The 22,042-nt window shown below is 44.4% G+C and overlaps 1 protein-coding gene across 4 annotated transcripts in view; it reads left to right on the forward strand.

The window, feature by feature from the left end:
* Nucleotides 1-20,133, forward strand: part of GAPVD1 (GTPase activating protein and VPS9 domains 1) — a 28,784-nt gene extending 8,651 nt beyond the window's left edge. For 2 of the 4 annotated variants that reach the window (XM_066201197.1, XM_066201196.1), the window contains exons 5-28: nt 545-631; nt 1,747-1,881; nt 1,964-2,153; nt 3,070-3,150; nt 3,947-4,107; nt 4,913-5,042; nt 5,807-5,932; nt 6,538-6,711; nt 7,019-7,159; nt 7,760-7,894; nt 8,454-8,573; nt 8,878-8,955; nt 9,078-9,451; nt 9,970-10,057; nt 10,434-10,514; nt 11,163-11,285; nt 11,768-11,897; nt 12,278-12,387; nt 13,015-13,174; nt 13,470-13,657; nt 14,324-14,537; nt 15,096-15,168; nt 15,537-15,734; nt 16,431-20,133. In XM_066201197.1, the coding sequence (XP_066057294.1) occupies nt 545-631; nt 1,747-1,881; nt 1,964-2,153; nt 3,070-3,150; nt 3,947-4,107; nt 4,913-5,042; nt 5,807-5,932; nt 6,538-6,711; nt 7,019-7,159; nt 7,760-7,894; nt 8,454-8,573; nt 8,878-8,955; nt 9,078-9,451; nt 9,970-10,057; nt 10,434-10,514; nt 11,163-11,285; nt 11,768-11,897; nt 12,278-12,387; nt 13,015-13,174; nt 13,470-13,657; nt 14,324-14,537; nt 15,096-15,168; nt 15,537-15,734; nt 16,431-16,571 (3,438 nt within the window). In that variant the 3' untranslated portion in view covers nt 16,572-20,133. The remainder of the gene's footprint in view (nt 1-544; nt 632-1,746; nt 1,882-1,963; nt 2,154-3,069; nt 3,151-3,946; nt 4,108-4,912; nt 5,043-5,806; nt 5,933-6,537; nt 6,712-7,018; nt 7,160-7,759; nt 7,895-8,453; nt 8,574-8,877; nt 8,956-9,077; nt 9,452-9,969; nt 10,058-10,433; nt 10,515-11,162; nt 11,286-11,767; nt 11,898-12,277; nt 12,388-13,014; nt 13,175-13,469; nt 13,658-14,323; nt 14,538-15,095; nt 15,169-15,536; nt 15,735-16,430) is intronic. The other 2 variants (XM_066201198.1, XM_066201199.1) reach the window with 2 other exon arrangements.
* Nucleotides 20,134-22,042: the final 1,909 nt, after the last annotated feature.

The raw sequence follows: 22,042 nt of genomic DNA on the forward strand, positions 1-22,042 counted from the left end.
TGCAATCACGCTGGTGAGTTTTGCTCAGTGTTTTTCTAAAATCCAGCAGCAATCCTCTCCTGTGTCACTGCTCACGTGCTGCAGCAGAGCAGTTGGCAACTCTTTAAATTGAGGGTTTTTTTGCAGTTGGAGATGAATAAGGGATATGTGCTCTGAAATGAGGGTTAGCCCTCCTGCTATTTTTCCTGCGTAAAATATATGCAGCCTTTGAAAATCTCTAGGTTTGGATGACCTAGATTCAACTCTCAATTCTGACGTGATGCAAAAACAAAACATGCTTTGTTCCTGGGAAGTATGGATGCTCACAGCCTACTGTGTGTGCACATTTTCTTGTTAAAGGCAATGACTGCTTTTTTTCCTAAAGCTTCTTGCATTTTTTTCCTTCCTGAAAGCGAGCAGAAAGCTCTGTCCACTCAGTCAGAAGTATTCCTTGGAGTATTAAATGAAAAAGGATTTAGAATGGAGGAAGTTTTTTGAATATTTTTTATAATCAGGTCCGTCATGGTTGGAAAGGCTTATTCTGTGTACTTCTTTTTAATTTCAGGTTGGGAGACTTCTGCAGCAGCTGGCAATGACAGGCTCTGAGGAGGGAGATCCACGTACAAAGAGCAACCTCGCTAAATTTGACAAAGTAAGAATCCAGGCTGAAAAAAGTCCAAGGCTTGGTGAATACGTCATCATCCTTCTGCAGCCTCCTTTCTCAGACTTTGCAAAGGACTTACTAAGTGTTTAATTTCCAAGTTACATGTAATGAAAAGCAGATTAAATCCTGCAGAAAGCTGGGGGAAAAAAATCTTGAGTACTAGAATTAAGGGTTGGGGATTCTTGGTTCTACTCTGACCTAATACTTCTTGAAAGGAAATATTTTTAAAAATTAAATGAAATTATATGTTCATCTGAGCACTGTAAGTGTTCAAGGCCGGGTTGGACAGGGCTTGGAATAACCTGGTCTAGTGGAAAGTGTCCCTGCCCATGACAGGGGGTTGGCACTGGGTGGTCTTTAAGGTTCTTCCAACCCAAACCAGTCTGTGATTCTGTGAAATACAGAATTACTGTCTGTGGTTTTTCAGCTGAACCTAACGGAACACTTTGATCTGAAGACAACCTTAGTATAATCTCTGTTTTAGCACCAAGTAATTTGTTAGTGCAAGTGACTTCTCTTTCTTTTTTGCGTAGTTTTGCTTTTTTATTCATCTTTTCCTGTTAGTATGAATCATCCATAGCCATAGAGCAGTTACCTTCATCAGAGCAACAGTGAAGCTGATGAGGCTTGATAGATTGTCAAGTGTTTAAAAACCTCTGGTATCCTTAGTAACGTTGTATCCCTTTAGGTTTTGGTAATTCTAGTTGTTACACAGTCACCACACAAAGCTACATATTTATTGTACAAGTAACGTTTTCACTGCCAGTAGAAAGTGATATTGTTGCTTCCTTGTTTCAATTTCAGCCTGTGCTTAGCAGATTCTTCAGGAAGGGCCAGTTTATTTTTTTCCCTCGAATTGTAAGAGGACACTTAAGTAAGTAACAGTTTGGAATGCAGGAAAGGAAGGAAAGAAACACTAAAAGTAACTGCACACTTTCCTTGCTTACTCTTCAGCCACCTTAAAATATCTGCCATTTTATCCTAAGATTTTAGAAGTAGGAAGCGAAACTTAAATTATTCTGTAGACTGCCTCACTCCTGTCATAAGTTCCTTTCCAAAGCCTGGGGAATGGTGCCTCACTCCCCCTCTGTGCTGTCTCCCAGAGCTGTGTTGCTGCTTTCCTGGACGTGGTGATCGACGGGCGCGCGGTCGAGACTCCCCCGATGTCGGCCGTGAACCTGCTGGAGGGGCTGAGCCGCACCGTGGTGTACATGACCTACAGCCAGCTCACCGCCCTGGTGAGAGCCCCTGTGTTCCCTCCTGGCCAAAGGCGGGCTGGCTTGCACTGCACTTCTTCCCTAAACAGTTGTCCGTGTTTAGGTTGGCTTCATGCGGAACGTGATGTCAAGCGATCAGCTCAAGGAAGATCGGATGGCTTTGGAAAACTTGCTGGCAAATTTACCCCAGAACAAGCCAGGGAAAAGCAGCAGCCTTGAAATGACTCCGTATAACACCCCCCAGCTTTCTCCTGCAACTACTCCAGCTAACAAAAAAAATCGACTGCCCATAGGTAAGGAGAACAAGCAGAGTTCCCACGTGATTTCTGACACCTTGGGCATTTCTGTGCCATTTTCTGTCATCTCTTGGGGTTACTCAGCACCTACACTTTCAGTTCCTACTTCTTCTGTGTAGGTGGTGAAGGATTTTCTTTAGCACAGAAAACCAGGTAGCTTCCTTAGTGCCTAATGGAAGTGTGGTGGATGACCTTCATCACTCCAGCCTGAACTGGAGGAAATTGCTGGGGTGGCTGGTAGTCATAATGGTGGTGGTTGGCAGTGATAATAAAGGGAAGGTTTGAAGATGGGAAGCAGATCTAGGGGGGAAATTGCTTAGGAAAGTAGTAAGGTGGAAGCAGAGGCATTTCATTAGTGGGATAGAATAGGTTTAACATTTTTGTTAAAGAACAAATAGACAGGAGGGTGAACAAGCAGGAGCAGGACTTTCAGGGTATGTGCTGAGAAGAGAAGGTTTGTCCTTTTTCCATTCCTTGCCTGCTCTAATTCCAACTGTCGGTATTCTGGAATGCAGTTTTAGATTGGTTGGGTTTTGTTTTTTTCAATAGGACTTTCAGTCTCGGTCTAGATTTTTTCCTTATTAATAATACTTTATTTTAAAATAGGAACTGTGGTACTCTTCTTCAGTGTATATTTATGTGATTATGACCACATGGGATATTTTTGTTTGTGAGATTTGGTGTTGGTGTGTAAAAGGATGAAAATATACAGAGGCCAAGAAGTGGCAGAAAACTCCCAAAAAACCACCCCCAAAACAAACCTGTCCCATGTTGGTTTAACTCTGCTTTTGAATAGTTCTGGTCTTACACCTCTAAAGTAGTGGCGCTTTACAGCATTTATTTTATGGTATAAAATAGCTTTTGCTCAAAGTTTTTGTTTCTTTTGTTTCATTTTAATGCTTTCGAACTCCAGGACAGCAGCTGGCAGCGATTACTGCCTGGGATACCTCTGCTACCAATCTGTCAGCTCACATAACTCTAGTAACCCCTTTTGGTGGGTAATGCCCTCTTTCCATTCTTCTGTGAAACTTTGACTCATGTCACATAACTCAGCATGCCTTTGGGTCGCTCTGGCAGTCAGTTCCCTTGGCGGATTTCCGCGGTGTCTGAACTCATTTTGTGTACATGTGGGTTTGAAAAACCCCTCTGTGTGATAATCAGAATTTGGCTGCAACCTCTGCGCACTTTGCCTTGTTTTCCTTGGGTCAAATAAAGAAGTAATTGGTGTCATGCTGCCATTCTTAGAAACCTTAATCTCATGTGGGTGTTTTTACTTCCGTGGAGCCAAATGTGGGAATCTCAGGCCAGTTGAAAAGAGGACAAAATGATCAGAGTAAACCTGATGTTGTATTGTGTGTCTGGGTTTGAGACACCTGTTGGAATAAAATTTCCTGCTTCTGAGGCGAAAAAGCCTTTAAAATTAGAGTTATAAAGCACAGAAACCTAGACCTTTTTTTTTGTAACACACTTTTTCTCATATAACGTATAAAAGGTCTTTCTGTGATTGGAATAGGCTGAATTGCTGTAGGTAAACAGGTCGCAGCATCCCTTGTTTTTCTGCTTCTCAACTTTTATGTTGAAAGTTTCCTTCTTCACAGGCCAGTACTCAAGTTTAAACACCAGTTCCATCTCTCAAAAGTTTAATAAAGTTTGGATTTTGAAAATTTATTTAGTGCGTATTGCTCATTGAAACATTACAGATCTGTATTTCCATTGTATTGTCTTTTTTTTCCCTACTTAAACAAGGAGGAAAAGCTTTCTAATGTAGATCTTGTTAAATATTTTCTTAGCCACTCGAAGCAGAAGTAGATCAAACATGCTGATGGACCAGCACGGAGATCATGAAGGATCCTCCCAGGAGACTATTCCAGAAGTTCAGCCAGAAGAAGTGCTGGTGATTTCTTTGGGGACAGGTCCACAGATTACTCCAGGAATGATGTCAGAAAATGAGGTATCTAGAAACAATGGCATCTTAGATGTTTTGAACCATGCAGCCACTGCCTTCTCTAATAGCACAGCAGTGAGGTTGCAAAGCTAAGTTTTGTTTATAAATCTGGAATGGGAATTAAAGTCTGTACTCTGTGCTACTGAGCTTGGGGGTTGTAGGTTTGAAATTGGCTTTTGTTAGGTGGGTTTTTTCCCCTCCTGAAGAAGCTTAAGAGGGAACCTGGTCTCTTGTTTCCGAGCAGTAAGAAACTGCTGTGTCTCTCTGCATGCCCTGTCCTTTGGATCCAGGGACACAGGTGAATGGCAGAACTGGGGCACTGATCCTGATGCTTTTGGCAGCTCCTGCAAGGCACAGGCCCAGGTTCTCATGAGGGCAGAGCTGAGCTCACGGTGCCATCAGTGCCTGCAGACTGTTCCTAGGGCAGGGCTGGTGTCCCAGCCTTTTCTTTCTCCTCCAGCTGTAGCATAGCTGCTGCTTCCAGCTTTGCTCCCTGCCTGGTGGTTGGGATTATCTCCTCTGGCAGCCTTGTGCCGATCCATTCCATACTGCACTGCCCTGGGGGTGATGAGGGATCTGTGGCTCCCTTGTTATCAGGACATTCCCAATGTTCATGGGGTTCCTTCCATTCTCCCCAGGTCTGACTTGGCAGGTTGCTGTCTTCTTTCAAACAGAACGTTAGAAATTTGATTGTTCCATTAACAATACAAAAACATGTCTCCAGTGTTTTATTTGCTGTTTTATTTGCTGTTTAATTTTCTGAAAAGTGGGTTATTTTAATGAAGTCTTGTTTCTTTCTCCCACCCTCCAGGTGTTAAATCTGCAGCTTGCAGATGGCGGGCAGGGAGATGTCCCCATCGACGAGAACAAACTCCATGGTAAACCTGATAAAACCTTGCGCTTTTCCCTCTGCAGTGATAATCTGGAAGGAATATCTGAAGGTGAAGGGCTGCTTAAGTCTTGCAGAAGTTCTGTTGCTCTGTTGGTTTTTTTTTCCCCCCTTAACTGTAAATGGAAGGTGTGTTAAATACAGCATCTTGTCTTTGCTGTTTTGAAGGCTGTGCTGTTTCACTCTGGGAGCTTGCCTTCTTTGTTAGTTTTTCAGAGAATAAAGCCTGGAGCTAAATTTTGACCTCCAAAGGCATAACTGAGTCTGAGAGTTAGGAACAAAAAGACTTAAGTGTGTTCAGAAAGAGAAAATAGAGGGCTTTTTTCTTTTTTTTGAAACTTCAGTGAGGTACTAGTTATTAAGATAATCTAACTTAGCTCTAAACTTGGGCTTCTCAGACTTATTTTTCATCATGTTCTAATTAGCTATCGCGTATCTCAGCATAGTTTCTGCACAACTTTATGTGAACCTCAGACTTAACAAAGCACAGATGTCTGTGGAATGGAAGAGGTTCGGACACGTCACTTTTGCCTTATTTTGTATAACTTCCATAACTTCATAACTTTATATAACTTCCATAACTTTTTGCTCTCTGTCTCCTCAAAATAAAAAACAAATTCTTGAACAAGTAAATAATTATAGACTTTATTGGCTTTAAAGTTACAGCTAGGTACAGCAGTGATGAGATTCAATATTTTGTGTTGAAACTGCTACTTCATTTCTTGTAATTTTTCTAGTGAGTGTTTGTGTCCTGAATTGTTAATGCTGTATATTTAGGAACTCTTGCTCCAATTAAAGTAAAATCTGTTTTCCCAGGCCCTTCCAATCGCTCCAACTCTGTGTCCTCTCTGGATCTGGAGGGGGAGTCTGTGTCGGAGCTGGGCGCGGGCCCCTCCGGCAGCAACGGCGTCGAGGCTCTGCAGCTGCTGGAGCACGAGCAAGGCAGGTGCCAGTTCCCTCTTCCCTCCCCAGCCTGAGCTGCTGGAGATGCTAAAGCCGAAGTCTGTGTGCAAAGAAGTGGAAAAACTGGTGAAGTCAAGGAAAAAAAAAGTAGAAATTTTCCTTGTGTGATTGCTCTTTTATTTATTTGGGTTTGGTTTGTTCTTTTTTTCCCCCCAAGAAATATTCTTTGTATACTCAAAATATGGCTGGACATGATCATGAGCAACCTGGTGTTCTTGACCAGGGCAGGGGGTTTGGGCTGGAATGATCCCTGGAGGCCTCAGCTTTTCTGTGATCCTGTTCCTCTACAGGAATTGTATAATGTCTTTGTTGCACTATGTTTCATTTATTTTTTCTGTCAGTTTAGTTGATAGATTACCATGTGTACTTCCAGATATCTCTTCTTATGTCTCAAATGTGTTTTCAGGCAGCATTTCCTGAATAGTGTAATAGTGCTTTGCAGGCCTTCCTTTAAAACACTGTCTTACCTGGCAGAATTAGGGGGTTGTTTGTTTGGGATTTTTTCCTAATGTACTCTCCCATGTTTTCAATCTGGAGTAATTGGAGAAGCCTTTCAGAAAATCAAGAACTGTATTTTTCCACAGCCACAACTCAGGATAACCTGGATGACAAGCTCCGTAAGTTTGAAATCCGTGACATGATGGGTTTGACTGATGACAGAGATATTTCAGAAACTGTGAGTGAAACCTGGAGCACAGATGTCTTGGGAAGTGACTTTGACCCCAACATCGACGAGGACCGGCTGCAGGAAATCGCAGGTAACGGGTGTGCTCTGGGTAGGTCCTGTGCTGCTCTGGAGCCCAAGGCTGCAGAGCCCTCCTCCTCTTCCTCCTCCTCCTCCTCCTCCCTTCCTCAACAGGGGCATTTCCATGGATTCAACTGGAGATTTGCTCTAGGAGGATTTTTGTGTGCATGACCTGGACTGTACTTAGTTACTCGTTTCTTTTCAACGTTGTGTTTCCTGATTGCTTTATTAAGGACACTTAAGATGTGTTCTTACTTTTCTGTCTAGAGCTGACTCCCCAGGCCCAGCTCTAGCCATACGCTCCGGCTTTACTTTTGCAGGTGCAGCTGCAGAGAACATGCTAGGCAGCTTGCTGTGTTTGCCAGGTTCAGGATCCGTGTTGCTTGATCCCTGCACAGGTTCAACCATATCAGAAACCACAAGTGAGGCGTGGAGTGTGGAAGTATTACCAAGTGATTCAGGTCAGAATTGGGCAGTTTTTGCTTTTTTCTTTAGCATGATTCTAAGACTCTTCCAGAGGCATAGAATGCAAAACAACGGCCTCTTCCTCTTTCTTCAAGAAATTACTGTCCTAGGGTAAAGTTAGTTTTTGTGAATCCTTCCAGGATTGAAAGGACAAAATGCTTCAAGGGAGAAAGAAGATGGAAAGCTTTGGGAGAGACTTCTGTTACTTAAGAAATTCCTAAGGTCTGAAGGGGAAGAGAAGGGTTTGCAAAGCAAACTTGTGCTTGCTTTCCTTCCCTGTGGTAGGAGCTATCCAGGACCATGGTTCCTTTGGCTAGTGAAGATGTGACTGTATCCTGTTGTCTAAGAAATACAACAATTAAAACAGTAAACACTCCTTAGCATGCCTGTGCAGACAGAGCACTGCTGTCTGTGCAGAGTCCTGCCTTCTGTACCAAAGGGTATAAGAAAACTCTTGCTGTAGTGGTTGAGTTACCTTAAAACTTGATACACTAAATCACCCCCCACCCCTGCCTTCTGCTTGTGAATGTTTAGGAGAGCATGGCATTGAGTAATGGTACCCCCTCTCTTTATTCTCTGTTGTCTCCCTTTTGTAGAGGCTCCAGATTTAAAACAGGAGGAGAGACTCCAAGAGCTGGAGAGCTGCTCTGGGCTGGGTAGCACGTCTGATGACACAGATGTGAGGGAGGTCAGCTCTCGGCCCAGCACCCCCGGCCTGAGCGTTGTGTCAGGTGTGTGCAACTCTCTCTGACAATGCTGCTCTCTCACAGCGTGGTCAGCACTCACTTTGCTGCATGTGCTTTATTTATACATCACTTCACTCGTGAAATAACTTCCTGCACTCGTTCTGGAATTTTCAAAGCCGTGATTCTTCGTTCACCTCATGGAAGAAATAAAAAAGGCAGTAGAGGGGTGAATATTCTGGGTTAGCAGAGGAGTGTTGCTTTGGAAGAAACTCCAAACTTTCTTGCGTTTAGTTTTATTATCACAGCTTGTTTTATTTAGGTAAATCATAGCTCTAGTTCTTCATTTTGTGCAAAGTATGTAAGAGTGGAGTGTCTTTCTACTGCCCCTTTGTCAGAGTGTGTTCATGGCTGTGGAAACACTTTTGAAGACGTAGAGCAGAAATAAATTGTTATTTTATGAGTATAGAAATTTGTAGTGTCTGTAGGTGCTACTGTGAGTTGGAACTTGATTACTCACTGTCTGCCAAACATTTTAACAGCCTCAGGATTTTGCTTCCTTGCTCTTTGAAAGACTATTACAGATGCTTCTTTTGTTATGTGTAAGGTATTAGTGCAACGTCTGAAGATATTCCTAACAAGATTGAGGATCTCAGGTCTGAATGTAGCTCTGACTTCGGGGGAAAAGATTCTGTAACAAGTCCGGACATGGATGAAACAGCCCATGGTAAGTTGCTTGTCTGGAATCTCTGATAAAAAACAAGTGACATCCCTAATTCTGTTTGATTACATTGACTGTCCTCTTGTATTTGGGAGCTGGGCTGCTCCTCGAGAATTCCTGATTATTTGTGATGTAATTCTTTGGTCATTTCAATGTACTACAGAGATCTTTCCATACAGGAATATCTTTGCAAATACTTTGCAGTATTACAGAAGTTTTGTAAACTTTTGTTGCTGAAAACTGTTCTTCCAGTGTCTCATGTTGGAGGCGGTTTTGGTACGGCACTAACTTTGTTCTCTCTGTATTTCAGGAGCCAGTCAGTTGACATCTCCTCCTTCTCAGACAGATTCTTTGCTTGCGTTGTTTGACCCTCTGTCCTCAAATGAGGGTGAGTTAAAAGATTAAACTTTGTTTTTAAAACGGGCATTTTCGATGCTTCTACGTTACCACCAGGTAATTTGGAATAATATTAAAAGAAATGTGTGGCTTCTTTTCTGCTTGTGCCCACAGGTGTGTCAGCTGTAGTGAGGCCTAAGGTGCACTATGCAAGACCCTCTCATCCACCTCCAGATCCCCCCATCCTGGAAGGAGCCGTGGGAGGTAACGAGGCCCGACTGCCAAGCTTTGGGTCTCACGCCTTGATCCCAGCAGACCTGGAGGCCTTCAAGCAGAGACATTCCTACCCGGAGAGGCTGGTCCGCAGCAGGAGCTCAGACATTGTGTCCTCGGGCCGGAGGCCCATGAGTGATCCTGGCTGGAACAGGCGTGCTGGCAACGAGGACAGGGAGCTGCCCATGGCCTCCAGCAGCGCCGGGGCGGCGGCGCTGGCGGCCGCCTCACAGTCGTCATCTTCATCTCCCAGCAAGGACTCCTCCAGGGGAGAGGTGAGCCTTCTATTTATCCTTTTAGTTTGGGCTCTCGTGCCCACTTTAACTGCACATCTAATACCAGAAAGTTGGAATTAAATGTCTTTAGCCAAGGAATTCCAGCACACTTTTGTTACCCTTTAAACGCTTGCCAATAATGCTTTATAAGATGACGTTGCAGATGTTCAGAGTGGCTCAATGGATCTGGCTTTTCTTAAATTTACTGGATGAGGTTTACTGGACTTGGTGGTACTTCAGAAACAGATTCATTGTAGTGTTAAATTGCTGCAACAGCCTGAAAATTAATTTTCTTTAAAAGAGAAATAAGTGAAATCTGAGGTTCTTTGTGGCTATGGGTTTGCATTTGCAGGATGTTCTTCTTTAGAAGAGATATTTCTGACTTACTTCACACTGCTCTTTGTGTCTGCTGTAGTTCTGTTTTTACAGTCAGTGTAGCAAAAGCTGATGTGAAGGAGAAATTTTCTCTTTACACTTGATTTGGTAAATGCTCAAATGTAGACTCTGCCCTTCCGTAGATTGAGGAGCGGAAAGACAGTGATGATGAGAAATCTGACAGGAACAAGCCCTGGTGGAGGAAACGTTTTGTGTCTGCCATGCCCAAAGGTAGGATCATGTCTCTCTGGGTTTGGTACTTCAGTCAGAGTTCACACTGCCTTTATTATATCTTTAGTCACTTTTATGGTTAAAGTGTAAATAAATATGTGAATAAAAATGGAAAGCTGTCTGACTCCCTTGGCTAGTAGTTCCCTGGAGTGTGCTGTGCCTGGAAGGCAAAACTGTTCTTCCTGACCTGATGTCTGTTAAAGCTGGAGCTGGCTATAGATGATGACAGTACTTTTCTGCTCTACCCCGTGGATAATCTTATGCTTTTATGGAAGTTGATTTGATGAAAATTTTCTGCATTAGCCCCTTCCTTCAAGTTTCTGCTATTTGGCCATTATCTCGGAGTAGTCTTTGATGAGATACCTTGCGTTTTCAGCTCCTATTCCATTTAGGAAGAAAGAAAAACAAGAAAAAGACAAAGATGACATGGTGCCTGACAGATACGCAACGCTTCAAGGTATGTGAATAACATCATCATAGTAATTTTCTCTCAGACTGTGCCTCCTGGAGCTCCAGAGTACCCACCAGGTGGCTATTGACAGACAGGTGTGTGCTGTTGTAGTTGGTGTTCAGAACTGGCATTTTGAATAAGAAAATAGATAAAGATTTCCTGACTTGAAGGCTGGTTTTAAGTTGTCACATCTGTCTGTGCATGCAGTGGATTCTCAAGGCCTCACTTCTCCCCCGCCTTCATTATAGAGCTCTTGTCCTTGTCACAGCTGAGCTGTAAGGATAGCTGCACACACAGTCCTGTAATAGGTACTTAAGTGTTAAATTAAACATGATTTGAGCCTGGGTGGTTCATTTTCTGTTTGCCTGAGCCTTTCTGGAAGTCTTCAAATATCCAAGAGCCACTTGTGTATGCAGCATGAATGTGCTGAGCTCTGCTCAGGATCTGACTTCATTTGTTCACTTTGATTGTACTGTTTGTTTTCTGGTTTGCTTTGGACTTTATTAATACATTTGAATTTGGGCTACATGGGACACAAGCAGCTCTTTGATCTGGCTAAACACAGAGTCCAAGTGTGTAGGCTTAAGTTTTTGTATTTGCTTTCAGCTGGCCCAACACCAGGGTAACTCCTGTTGTTTTTTATGGTCCTTTCAGATGATCCCAGCCCAAGGCTCAGTGCACAGGCACAAGCTGCTGAGGACATTCTGGACAAATACAGGAATGCAATCAAGAGAACAAGTCCCAGTGAAGGAGCCATAGTGAACTACGACAGTTCAGGTGAGAACCTGGCTTTTGTAATCACCACCAACATAGTTTCTGCTCCTTAAAGATAAAAACACTTCAGTATTCTAGACCAACGTTAGTATTAGCAGCTGAACAATGTGAGCTCTGAAAAAGGAATGTTTTGTCTAATAATCTGTGGGACAGTCCTTCAGGGGCTGGCAGTTAAATCAGTATTCCCAAGGACAACTCTTTCGTATCGCCATTGAGGCAGCTGGTTGTTGATAGCATATCTATCAGTTTTTTGGTTTGTTTGTTTTAAAGGCACACTGAAGAAGTGCCTTCCAAAACTTTGCAGTTTCTTCTTGGGAGCTTCTAGGTTGTGTGTTTTAATATGCCTTTTTTCATATATCCAGAACAAGCTGGTTTTGTTTGCTGTCTCCATTCTCTCCCTGACCGTAGAATAATGAGCAGAAAATTAGTCTGGTTTCTTCTTCTGACTCCTCTCTTGAAGTGTAATGTGTTTTTCATTTCCACAGAGGCAATTGGGGATGGTGAGAGCATGCACGACTCCCCACGGGATGAGGCTTTGCAGAACATGTCTGCAGACGACCTCCCAGACTCTGCAAGTCAAGTAGCACAGCCACAAGGTTCTGCTTTCTCCTACAGGTAAATATATTTGCAGGTTTCGTCTCACCCACAAAGTAGAATTAAAAGCTGAAGCTGTGTGACTGGTTCCCACAAGAATATTAATACAGATTCACTGTAAACTTTTATGTGCTTTTAGTTTTAAGCGTCTCAAACTGTCATATTTTCACTGATGAAGGAGGGATGCTGTAACTAGAGAGGACAGAGAAATTCAGTGTTTAAGAAAATCCCTTTGAAAACGGTGCTGTATCAAAAGAACTGATATTCTAAAGCCTTGACAATGTTGTGTATTAAAATGACGTTAAATAACTTCTAGGCAGTATTAAATAAAAAAGAAAATAAAGACTTGAAGAAGCAGGCCTCTCATCGACTGTGTTAAGAAAATATTTTTCCTCTTTAAGGGATGCAAAGAAGAAATTGAGACTGGCTCTTTGTTCAGCAGATTCTGTCGCCCTCCCGATGCTGACACACTCAACAAGGAATGGTCTCCCAGACCACACAGACCCCGAAGGTAAAGGCTCTTTGCACTGTGTGTGTCTCTCCTTGGCCCCATGTAATGGCACTTGTACTGCAGCATTTATGGTCCCTTCTCTTTGCCATAAATATTGAGGGCACAGGCTGCCTTTTGCTCCCAGAATGTTTTCATTCTCGCTCCACAGGCAAACTGCCATCTCAGCCTGGTCTAAGATTTTTTTTTGTAATGAAGAATCACAGATACAGTGCAGGTAGAGCCTGAAGCTATAGAATAAACTCTCAAAATAGACGGCTGTTGGGAATTGTGCAACCTGAATGATTTACTGTGTCTTTATGTTGACTTAGTATAAGTGTGTTGGGTTGTATCCTTTCATTCACTCCAGGTTTATTTGTAGACAGGTCAATATGTCACCTTATCTGCTCCTCTTCACATTTCAGGATGGTTCTAAATACTAGATAAGATAGTGATATGGAAGCTTATCCTCTGATAGCTGGAAAATTCAAAAAGGCTAATTAAATTGTTCTAAAATAACATTTATTGCCTATTGTACAGAGGTTTTGTTTTAAACTTCTGGTAAATTAACGTGTTTCCCATATTCAAAAAGTTCATTTTCATTGTGCTTAGGTTTATCTTCCTTAATATCTTTCCTTTGTTCTTTATCAGATAATGAAATTGTGTGCTTCTTGAAAGTCCAGCTGGCTGAAGCCATCAACCTGCAGGACAAGAACCTGATGGCGCAGCTGCAGGAGACGATGCGCTGCGTGAGCCGCTTCGACAACCGCACCTGCCGCAAGCTGCTGGCCTCCATTGCAGAGGACTACAGGTACCTGTCCAGTGCCTCTGCAGCAGTGGGCTCCCGAATTCCTCTACTTATTCACCAGCAGGCTGGGAAGATCCCTTTTGTTTTAAATTGTACTTTACCGAACCAGGTTATTGCTTCTCTGCTTCCCCACGAAAGGGTGCAGTTGTCTCACCCGCGTGAGGCAAACTTCCGAATTCGGCATTGTTTTGTTTTAAAAGCAACAAGTGGAAGAATCCTTTGCACCACAGCTGGGCAGTTTGTAAAGCTGTTAGCCTCGGTCTTTATTGTGAATCTGATGTAGAGCTCTTTGCTTTAGGAAAAGAGCTCCATATATCGCTTATTTAACTCGCTGTCGCCAAGGCCTGCAGACGACACAGGCGCACCTGGAGAGGCTCTTACAGAGAGTCCTGAGAGACAAAGAAGTGGCCAACAGATATTTCACTACAGTCTGTGTGAGGTTACTGCTGGAGAGCAAGGAAAAGAAAATAAGGGAGTTCATTCAAGGTAAGATCAATGCAGACCAAAGTTTTTATAGTCCTTTACTCCATATTTAGATGCTGACTTGGGTTAATGTTTTAAAGTATGTCTTTTGATCTGAGCAGTAGATTCCTAAAATAATTTTAATTTCAGATGGTGAATTAATGGCTAAACAGACAGATTACTGTGACTTTACAGTATGTTGTGGCAGCTAAGCCATGGTAATTGTCTGCATTTTTCATGGGCTGGGAGAATGAAGGTAATTTGACCTTACTTGGCTGAAAAAGTTATTCTAAATCACATTATCTGCTCCATGGCAGAAGCATGAATGCTATTAATTATTTTATGTCTACTGATACAAGAAAAATTAAGTTGCAGCATTCAGTTCTTAGTCCAGGACCTATGGCTGCACCTTAGAAAATATGGGGGATAGTAATAGTGTGAATCAAAGATTCAGAAATATCACAGCATAAGAGACAGTGGCACCAGGAAACTCAAAACAGCCACTTATACCAAACTGGTTCTGTGTTCTCTGTGCACGTATCTGACTAAATGAAGCACATAAGGAATTTGGAGTCACTTCTTGCTCCTGAAGCATTTAGTGCTGCACATTAAATGTCCCTGAAAAACCTATCACAGAAGTAACATTTTTTTACTTAAGCGAATGTTCTTTCTCTTCCTCCTTTTCATCAGATTTCCAGAAACTCACAGCAGCAGATGATAAAACAGCCCAAGTAGAGGATTTTCTCCAGTTCCTGTACGGGGCAATGGCTCAGGATGCCATATGGCAGAATGCCAGTGAGGAGCAGCTCCAGGATGCACAATTAGCCATCGAGCGCAGTGTGATGAATCGCATTTTCAAACTCGCCTTCTACCCTAATCAGGATGGAGATATTTTGCGTGACCAGTAAGTTAATGGAATTCAAAGGACTTGTTTTCTCTTTTGCAGTTGGTGCAGTGGGAGCTGTGCAGCCCTCCTGTGACAGACTTGTCTGAGTCAACCACACAAATTCATGTTTTTGTTCAGAACATTTTGTAAAAGAACGAGGAAGGGCTTTAGCACCATGTGCAAATGTGTTTGCAACAAACTGATAGAACAGAAAAAAAAAAAAAAGTTGTAAGTCTAATGATTTGGGATACAGACTGTCAGGTCTGCAAGTGTGTGTGCTGAGAGAATGATCAAAACCTGGCTCAGGACTGGACCTGGTCCATCTTCTGGTTTCAGTCAGTATTTTCCATGCATTTGGGGTTCCTGTGGTTTAGAACAGATGCTGTTGGGATGCTCTAGAGGACATGTGGTTGTTCTTAGCTGAACAGAATAATCCTCTGCATATTCACTGGCCTGGTGTCTGTTATCTGTAATGCCACATTCCTGAAGATCTTTCTTGTCCTATCAAACATGAAACAAGTTTCTTCAGCTGGCTGGCTGCTGCTTACTTTTCACTCTTGTTTTTTGTGTTTTCAGGGTCCTTCACGAGCACATACAGAGGTTATCCAAAGTAGTGACTGCAAACCACAAGGCACTTCAGATACCTGAGGTAACAACTCTTTTCCTTTGCTGTTGTATGTGTGTTGGGGTTTGGACTGGGATTGGGATGGGGAGAGGATTGTTCTGTTTTACACTTGGAAGGGTGGCTTTGCTGTCTGTGATGAAATATGCTGCAGGGAAAATACACTGTCCCCATGCAGTGGCTGTACCCAGCCACAGCTTCTCTGGGCAACCAGTGCCAGGGCCTCACCATCCTCACAGCAGAGAATTTCTTCCGTGTATATATAACTTAAATCTCCCCTCTTCCAGTCTGAATTCATCTTAAAGCTTCCCATTTCTCCAAAACCTGCGAGCCTCTGGTCCTTCAGAGCACAGCAGTGGCTTGGGCAGCTGAGGACTGGGTTGGTTTTCCCCCAGGTGTATCTCCGGGAGGCGCCGTGGCCGTCGGCGCAGTCCGAGATCCGCACCATCAGCGCCTACAAAACCCCCCGGGACAAGGTGCAGTGCATCCTGAGGATGTGCTCCACCATCATGAACCTGCTCAGCCTGGCCAACGAGGATTCGGTACCTGGGGCAGATGATTTCGTTCCTGTTCTGGTCTTTGTCCTCATAAAGGTGAGGGTTTCTTTGCAGAGATCGCAAACCCCACTTAATTCTTGTGATAAACAACCAAATTTAGGAGGAGAGAGAATGACTGTGGGTTATGGGGAGCTGGACAGACTCAAACCCAGATCTGATTCAGCAGGGTTTGAATAGGAATGTCAGAGATGTGCTCAGAGTTAAGGTTTTTTAATCTGAGCCAACTTTGCATTTGGAACCAAGGAAATTGGCATCCAGATGTGGAGTAGTTTGTTTGAGGTACATCCAGCAGAATCTGTCATCTGTGCCTCCTTCATGCTGTCCTCAGGACCAAGATCCAGACCAGGACTGACTTGGGTTATGTTGCTGGTCCTTTGTGACATGAGTGGAGAATAGTCTGACCCGTAAGATGCTGAAACAACAGGCTTTACATGTGTTGAGGTCCTGATGACCTTCACAGACTGTGCCAGTGTTCCCCTTCTTTCTCTTGGCCCGCTAGTCCATTTTTCCGTGTTGGAAAAATGTTCCTTTCATCAAACCTGATGCCTTATGATCATGTGAAGTGGGGCTGGTGGGGATAAGCAGTCCCTACCCTGCAGGTAGGTTACATCCTCTGTAGGATGAGGGTCACTGCACGAAGGGAATTGTGGTTTTGTTCTGTATCTTGCGGTGTTTTATTGCTGTTGAGCTTTGCAAACGAGCTGTGAGTATCTCTCTCTTCTGCCACCCCAGGCAAACCCCCCTTGCCTGCTGTCCACGGTGCAGTACATCAGCAGTTTCTATGCCAACTGTTTGTCTGGAGAGGAGTCGTACTGGTGGATGCAGTTCACGGCAGCCGTGGAGTTCATCAAAACCATCGATGACCGCAAGTAGCTGGCACAGCACAGGCAGACTGTGGGCAGGAGAGGAGTTTCTAAGAATGTACAACAGCTGCAAAAGCTGAAGAAAAAGACTTTCCTTGTAAAATACTGTACAGAATTGAGGCATTTTAAAACACACCTTTACTAATCTAATTAATTTAACAGAGTTTTCCTCTTCTCTTTGGGTTGCGTTTTTCTCCCCTCTAGATACTGGCACTGCAAAAGGGACCACAGTTTTCAGGTATTTTGGAATCTCAAAACATTCAGAAAATTCTTCATGCTTTCTCCACCACCCCTCTCCCTGAATTCTTACTCACGTGAACAATTCACTTCATTTTGTTTCTAACAGAAAACTGAAACAAGAGGAATCAGGGCAGCCATGTTGTAAACTTTCTAGTTGAGTACACCTTTTATTAAGAAAACACCAGCCACACCGAAAGTTTGTAGTAGCTGACATCAGTTATCGGTTATATTTCACCTAAATTTAAAACCTGAGAGGACAGTGTAAATATTATATAACTATATTTAATGCATTGCAAGTATCTTTGGACTTACTATCCTTTGAATAAACAAAGCAGAAGCCTCTCTGACCTCTAACAGGTTGTGATGTACCATGTTTTGGTGACAAAAGGACTTCCTCAAAAGGCTAAGATTTAAAAAGGGCAAACGGAACTATTTATTAAGATGTAATTAAGATTACTGAAATTTCTAAAACTGGAATTTATAATAGGGCTTATTAGCTAGCTGAACACTTCTTGGCTAGGGCATTAGGGTGTTACAGAGGTTTGGATATATAGAGGAGAGGAATTGTAAGTTACAATAGAGAAGTCTAATATAAAAAGGAGAAATAAAATACCTTACTGTAATATTTTTTCTGAGCTATTGTGTATACTGTACAAACCCCAAAAAGAGATCCTTAACAGAACCTTGGGCTGTAATATATATTTTGATTAGTGACATTAAATACATATGCCAGGGGGTTCAGTGAATGTTTTTACTAAATGTTCTTCGTGTTGTCTGCTATGCAGCAGTGCAAGTTTTACTGTTCATAAAAAATATTTTAAAATAATATAACACTGTTCTTTATGAAACATATCATGACATCAGTTCAGGGTGTTTTATAGATTTCTCACCCCACCTTCCCCTTAAACTGACAGTTATCAATTTAAAGAGGTTTTTATGCACAACACCACATGGGTTTTTCATGAGTGAAGTGGTCTGGGGCATGGCCAGTGGGTGTTGGCTGTATATAAGCACTTGCTGCTCTTTTTCAGCTTCAATAGAGTGAAAAAGGACAGCGAGCATTGAACTTTTTCATGTCAGTATTATTTCTTGCTCTTTCCAGAGTGTTCATTGCACTTCTGACATAGGGATGTGGTAAGACTTGGTGTCTGTGAGTGGTAAAGAAAACAAAATCTTTCTCATATTCTTTTCAGAACACAGTTGGTTCATTTTGTGTGTGTGTGCATTTTGATGATTAAAACCTGTAAGCAACTAGTACTTGGGAAAATCACATGGTTAATTGGAATTAGAGCAATTTATGTAAAGGAGTGAGTGCTTGGTTTGGCTGTGCTACTTGTCAAGGCATAATCAGGAAACTTACTTTTTAGGGCTCTGAGATATAACTCAATCTAGCAGTTTTGCCAAACTAATCACAGGTGAGAATGTGGGATGGTAACCTTTTCCTTTTCTTTATAGTCTTTCTCCTCTGTTAGAGACTCGGTTGTGTGGAGGAGCAATACTCAGTCAAAACAGAATTCTTCTGATCTGCCTTACTTGGTGTCTCAGTCTGTGTAGCATTGCAATATTCTGGTTATTTAGCCTTGATGGGTTTTTGGTGCTGAACATGTAACTCAATATTGCAAGCACAGCCCTGCAGCAAAGCACAAACATGCCCTCGAAGATATGGCCAGATCATATCAAAAAGCAATATAAATTCATTCCTATCGAAGTGTCCTGTAATATGTAATTACTACTTGAATATCCAAGATGTTAAGACTGATGTGTGAAAGTTCTGCAGTTTGGGTGTGGGTTGAGGAGAGTATTTGTAGGATCCCTGAAGAAGGCACAAGGGCACAGGCGGTGGTGACCACCCTCTGTGCTGCCTCCCTGCTGGCCTGGCTCACAGGGTTTGGTCAGCACCATCGGGGCTTTCAGGTTCACTCTCCTTTATGGAAGGGGCAAGAACCATTTCCTTCACGGCTTTTTATCACTTGGTTTCTCTGCATAGAAAAATACTTAAAAGAACTGGAGTCTTTTTTTAAATGTTACTTAGTTATTTTAAAACCGGTAGGTGTTTCAGTGAGCCCCAGGTGAGCTGAGAGTTTTTGTAGCAAGATGGTCCTTTGCTTCTTTTTTCCAGCCTACTCTGAAGGTCCTTTATATAGTCTTGATAGGTGTAGTTAGAGAATTAGGCTTTCCAAAGAATTTAAAACCTGCCTGTAATGTCCTGTTTTTCCCAGTGTCCCGTAATGTTTTGTTTTAAAATGCTAAATTCCGTGTCTAGGACGTGGTGTTGTTAGGTTTGATGTGCAATAGCGAAGGTGGAAAGACACTGCATAAAGGACCAAAAGTACCAGAACTGCTGCCGAAAGGTGCCAGCCACGGGCCTGTTGCTGTAATCTCGGTGCTTTCTGTGAATTAAACTACTTCAGCCGCTGGAGGAGGAATGGAACATTTTGGGCAAAGTGGAGCAGGGGAAGGTCCTTGGTAGCAGGTCACAGTTGTGGACTTCAGGCTTAGTCGTTGTCTCAGCGCCGATTTTTGGCAAGTTCTGAGGAACGGCCACATAAAACAATGGCATGTCTGTGCCTGGGAATGTTACAGAGGTGCTGGTTTCCTTTCTGGGTAGAGGAGGGAAAGGAAAGGGCTGGGTTTTTCATCTCTAGGAGATTCCTTTGTGCTCCTAAGTGGGATTTCTCTTTAAACCTTTTAAAAATCCTCTTTAAGGAGAATCAGAATGTGTCTGGCCTATCAAGGGTTTGAGTTTAAAAGTTTTTGTTTTGAAGACCATTTACTACCAAATGCTGAATGTAACTGCCATAAACTTCAGGAAAAAAAGCCACGAACATGATGCTGTTTCCTGTGGGTGAGTCTGGTGAGCACAGTGTTGGTTTGTATTGCTTGGAAATGTTCTTGTTCTGTTAAGCCAAATTCTCACAGAATTGGAGTACTCACTGCCATGGGAATGGGGTGGGGGAAGGGGGGAGCAGAGGGGGCAGAGCTGCTGGCAGCAGAGCTGTGTGTTGGCACGAGTGAGCCGGTGTGCCTGGAGAGCTGGAGCAGCAGGAAGGCAGTGGGGACGGAGGGGGAAGGATGCTCGTGTCTGGGGACGTGGTTGAGCCTGTACTACTTGAGAATTAACCTCTGCTGAGTTAGTAGTGTGTGTTCTGTACCTTTTAATTGTGCTTTACCTCTATTGAAAAGCTTTGTACTGCCTCTCCTCTTTGGTAAAGCCTTTATAAACCTAAATTAACGAGCTTGCACAATCTTGTATACAGGAACCCCATCTTGTCTCTTAACGTGATTATTAATGTATTATTCTGTAAAAACTGATTAAAAGGAGAGCAGTTTAACCGCCTGGCTTTGACGTTTGTTCCAGTGCCATCAGCAGTTGTGCTGGCGATGGCACTGCAAGTGTGAGCAGCTTCCCACTAATTCTGTGTGGTTTTGCATTGGGCGTTGCTGCTCTGCACCATACTCACACCTCACAGGAAAGGGACACTGGCTAAAAAGAACCAAAATCCAGTGAAAGGGAGAGGAAGCCCCGCTACATTGACTGCTTAACACAGAGCTCTTCAGTTATTATTTCCAGTCTGTAGCTTGGCGGTTCTAGTAGCTTGAGAGGAAAGAAATAGCTCTGCCTGCAGCAGGACTGTGCCTGTCCCTCTGCTGGCTGCAGCTTGATGCCTTGTTGAGAACGGTCAAGTCCTAAAGCATCGCGTTTGGCGTCTTTTTTCTTAGGAAATGTTCGTTTTCCCTGGCGAGACAGGAGGATTTCTTGAGCTGTCATGCACCCACCCAGCCCCGCAGCCGAGCGGGGCGGGCGGGGCGCTGCCGGTGCTGCCCTGAGCTTGGTCCCCGCAGTGTTATTGACCTTGATTCTCTCTCATTTGCATCCAGCATTTTTCATCCTCTGGAATATGGTGTTTGGGGACCTTTCCATCATTAAGTGGATTTACAGCAATTTCCTTATGTGTTTTCTCCAAGGGATTCTGTTATGAGAGGCACATTAAATCTCCATTAATACCTCATTATCCGACTGATAAGATTACCATGATAATGAGGCAGAAATTCTAATTGTTTCACTTCTTATTGTGCCTTTCATTAAATCATATACCTGGAAGTTGCTGTCAGAGTGGGGATCTCCAGCCTGCAGAGCTTGGGAGGTGACCTAGTCCTGAGCATCCTGCTTCTGTCCCGTGGTACTCGAGGGATCCTGGGGTGTGTTGGCCTTTTCTCCTGGGCTCCTGTGCCTCCTGCCAGGGCCTCTCCTCCATGGCCATGCTACCAGAAGGGCTTCCAGTGGCCCCAGGGCCCTCGGCAGCCTGCGCTGGGAGCATGGATTTGGAGAGACTGCTCCACGTGGCCCCGTGCCCGCGCCGAGGTTCTACAGAGCTCCTGAGGGTGCTTGAGCACACGGGTGTGCGGCCTCTGTCGGAGCTGTTACAGCCCATCAGGTCAATGATCCATGAACTAAAAAGTCTCTAAGAAAGAGCAATTATTGTCTATCATGTGTCAAAGGCGCCCGTATTGACCCCGATGGATGGAGCCATTATGGGCTGTTGAGGCAGCGATCCATGGACGGGGTTCGTGGGAGCAGAGGTCTGGACACCCGCACCAGCAGCACGAGGGGAGGAGGCAGGGAGGGTTGGGGAGGGCAGCAGTGCGATGCTGCCAGCTGCCGTGTCCTGCCCTGGGCAGCCTGAGGTGGGGAATGGCTCCGCTGTGCCCCGGGGGGTGTCCCCTGGTGTCTGCCCGGGGGTTCCCTGTGACCAGCCAGCTCTGGAGCCCCCAGGCCGTCCCTGCCCTCAGCCGGGTCCTGAGGCCGAGCAGCCCGTGGTGGATGGCGCCTCCTGCCCCGCGGGGCCGGGATTCACTCCCCAGTGCCCCCCGGAGCCCCGGCGTTGGCTGCGGGACCAGGCAGGGCCGAGCCGCTCTGAGGAGCCCCGGCCCCAGCCCGGGCCCCCGGATCCGCACACGAGCAGAGCCTTATCCCGCACGAGGGGTCTCGGGCTCCTCCCGCGCACGGGAGGAGATGTCTCCATAGTAACCGGCACATTTGGAGGGCAGGAGGCACAGGGGACGGCAGACAAAGCCTGTGCGGGAGCGGCGGGCAGCCGCCGGCACGGGGAGCCGGGCCCCGCCGGCCCCGCCCCGGCCCCGCTGTGCGCGCCGCTCCGGGGGGACGCGGCGGTGGCACTGCCACGGCAGCGTCCCCTGCCCGTGCGGCGGTGTCACCCCGGTGGCGGCGGTGGCTTTCGG

This window comes from Chamaea fasciata, unplaced genomic scaffold (assembly GCF_029207755.1).
Source record: "Chamaea fasciata isolate MVZ Bird 193981 ecotype frontalis unplaced genomic scaffold, bChaFas1.0.hap1 SCAF_20, whole genome shotgun sequence".
Lineage (NCBI taxonomy): Eukaryota > Metazoa > Chordata > Aves > Passeriformes > Sylviidae > Chamaea > Chamaea fasciata.